Source organism: Rhincodon typus, unplaced genomic scaffold (genome assembly GCF_021869965.1).
Source record: "Rhincodon typus isolate 14 unplaced genomic scaffold, sRhiTyp1.1 hic_rhity00005144, whole genome shotgun sequence".
NCBI lineage: Eukaryota > Metazoa > Chordata > Chondrichthyes > Orectolobiformes > Rhincodontidae > Rhincodon > Rhincodon typus.
Window position 1 is genome coordinate 1,695 of NW_025970782.1, and position 3,217 is coordinate 4,911.

Below are 3,217 nucleotides of genomic sequence, written 5' to 3' on the forward strand. Positions count from 1 at the left end.
CTCTGCTTTCTCCGTTACGCCACAAACGTCTTTGTTCCGCTGATTCTGCTGTCAGGGATGTGTTTTTTCCCTGTAATTTCATTGGTGAGGACTTGCAGCTCAAATGCGGTGTTACTGTCAATGGGTCTTTTCAGAGAGCTTCATGGTTTTGTGCAAAAGGCAGTTTCATCTCTCAGCTGGTGGGCTTGCTTTCGCTGCAGCTGAAGTTTGCCCCTCCTCCTGATGTTCAAAACAAAACTTTTTCTTCTCTCTCCCCTGTGACACATCAAATTGTTCTAATATGATTGGTTTCAGGTCGTCCACACCATCAGTTTTTAAATTCAATTGGCTTTGAATCGCTGAGTGCTTGGTTTAAATTAATTGGCCAAATTCAAACTTGTTGTCTCAATACCAAAGCTGTTTTGCCTGCCACCTGTAAGGCCTCTTGATAGACTTGTTTCACTTTTTGGGGCTCTCCATTCAGTAGGTGTAAACTTCAGAGCGCAGACAAAACACCATCTCTTAAAGGGACCACGACACTGCTTTTTTCCCAAATTAATCACTTTTCCCAATAAATTCGAACTTCCCGCCTTCCAGTTCACAAGTATTCCACCCGCCTTCACAACAAGTTGTAAAGAAAGGCTGGTTAGGCTGAGATTTCTTTCTCACTGGAGTGTGGGAGGTTGAGAGGCGACCTGACAGAAGTTTATAAAATCATGAGGGGTATAGATAGGGTTAACAGGAGCAGTCTTTTCCCAAGGGTGGGGGATTTCAAGACCAGGGGCCACAGTTTTAAGGTGAGAGGAGAGGGATTTAAAGAAGAAATGAGGAGCAATTTTTTTTGCACAGAGAGTGGTTTGTGTGTGGGATGAACTTCTGGAGGAAGTGGTGGATGCAGGTACAGTTACAAAATTTAAAAGACATTTGGATATGTACATGAATAGGAAAGGTTTGGAGGGGTATGGGCTAGGAGCAGGCAGGTGGGGCTAGTTCAGTTTGGGAATATGGTCGGCACGGACTGGTTGGGCCGAAGGGTCTGTTTCTGTGCTGGATGGCCCTTTGACTCTGCCCCTATCTTGACTGATGACAGTGTCCAGAAGAAACAACCACAATGTCAATATGGCAGCGTCTATTATTGTCCTACCTGAGCTAGTATCAGCAATAAACTCGCAGCAGACAGATTCAGGTCTCCGATGTCCCACTGTCTGCCTGAAAGTTAGAGTCACAAATACTTTCGGACCCTCAGTGGGGCGACTGGAACCGAACTTGGGTGTGCACAGTGATACTTCTGCAGAAGCAGCCTGTTGGGGAGGGAATCCGAGTGTGAACAGGTTTGGCTCAGTCAGGGCACAGGGAATCGCGTCCTGAAAGCTTGGATTCAGACAGAGAGAGAGAGAGACAGAGGGAGTAAGTAGGAGGCTGTGTCACTCCATCTTTAACTGGAAGTCTCCCAGCAATAATGAAAAGCTGACACCGCAAAGCCAGCCAGGCTGTCTGAGAGTAACCGTGGGAGTTTGGAGATGGCAAGGCCGCTGTTTGACTTGGCGAATTTTTTTGCGTTCCCTCCTGTAGCAGTCGGACGCGGACATGCTGGGCCGTGTCGGTGATAGTGTGAGCCACAGTTCTCGTGCGGTTCGGTGGCATCTCTCTCTCTCTCTCTCTCTCTCTCTCTCTCTCTGTCTCTCACATGCTGCCTTTGCTTCGTACACAGGACGATCAGACTCCCCTGCACTGCGCTGCCCGCCTCGGCCATCTCGAAGTGGTCAAGCTCCTGCTGGAGAATGGGGCGTGCCCGAAATCGGCCACCACCACTGGCCACACACCCCTGCACCTGGCCTCCCGGGAGGGCCACCTGGATGTGGTGGAGGTGCTGCTAGACCATGGTGCCTCACTCACGCACATGACCAAGGTAAGGGGCAGGATTACGGCCATGTCTCAACCCAGTGTCGCTTGGGCCCAGGCTCCAACCTGACTGGGCGAGCGGTACAGGGGCATTTGACCCCGTGTCCTGGCTAACTGGTCTCGAATCACCCCACCTCAGCGTGGCGGAAGGGGGAAAACAAAACACCGGAATTTGATCGCCAAACAATCGAGGCTATCCGGGAATACCGAACCATTGCTGATGCGTCTGGCTTGCTGGATGGAGAGCAAGGTTGGGTGGGTGTCATTGGGGGATGCTGTTGGGGGAGGGAAATCCGCCTTCTTTATTGGGTCTGGCCTCCATGTGACTGCAGACCCGCAGCAAGGTGGCTCAGTCTCACCTGGCTAGTGACGCCCACTCCCGAGCCAAGGTAAAAACAGCCGGAGAGTCAGGAAGGTCACCACTGCAAAGCAAAGCGGGTTTGAGCTCAGCAGCAAGCTGTAACCTGATATTGGAAGGACCGTCAGCCTTTTCAGTTGGTTCTGAGTTGGGGTGGGGGGGGGTTCCGAGTTGGGGGTCTGGGGGAAAGAGGATTCAGCAGAGAACGAGTGATCGCTTTGTTGGGGGGGGGGGGTGCGATGGGTGTGGGGGATTGACTGGTGAGTTTGAGGTTCTGACGGTCTGAGTTTGTCTCTGTACATTGACAGAAAGGCTTCAGCCCTCTCCACATCGCTGCAAAGTACGGAAGGTTACGGGTCATGGAGGTGCTGCTGCAACATGGTGCACAGCCAAACTGCGCAGGAAAGGTATTTACCAGGCTCTTCTCACCTATTTCCATCAGACAGTCTCCAGGGCAGGGAGCGAACAGCCCTCTGCTCTGTGCTGGCTTGGTTCCACCTATCAGCAAGCTGGCGCAGCTCTCAGTCACAACCAATCAGGAAGTGTAATCACAGCGCTCCAACCTCCCGGATATAGAGCACAGCGTATTTCTACCTGCAGGGCAGGCCCAAGTGGGGAAAGCCTTTCGCAGTAACAGGTTCCTCACAACACAACTCTGTTCTCCACGAGCTGGAGAAAACACTGCATCACAAATGGTGTTCCAACTGCCTTCAGCTGGCGAGGCTCTCTCAGCCAGACGCAGTGACAAAACAGCCAGGGCACACTCTGAGCAGGAGCATGTATACGCACACGCATGCACACACTCTCTCTCTCTCTCTCACACACACACACACTCTCACACACACACACACACTCTCTCTCTCTCACACACTCACTCACACTCACTCACACTCACTCACACTCACTCACACTCACTCACTCACTCACACACACACACACACACACTCTCCCTCCACACACACACACACACACACACAC

General features: G+C 51.8%; 1 protein-coding gene across 1 annotated transcript in view; it reads left to right on the forward strand.

The window, feature by feature from the left end:
- The window catches only part of LOC125482036 (ankyrin-1-like), a gene marked incomplete at its 3' end in the record, with an annotated part of 10,969 nt that overhangs the window by 1,233 nt on the left and 6,519 nt on the right, over window positions 1-3,217 (forward strand). Inside the window, exons 2-3 of the mRNA XM_048594010.1 lie at window positions 1,691-1,888; window positions 2,548-2,646. Of these exons, the coding sequence (XP_048449967.1) occupies window positions 1,691-1,888; window positions 2,548-2,646 (297 nt within the window). The remainder of the gene's footprint in view (window positions 1-1,690; window positions 1,889-2,547; window positions 2,647-3,217) is intronic.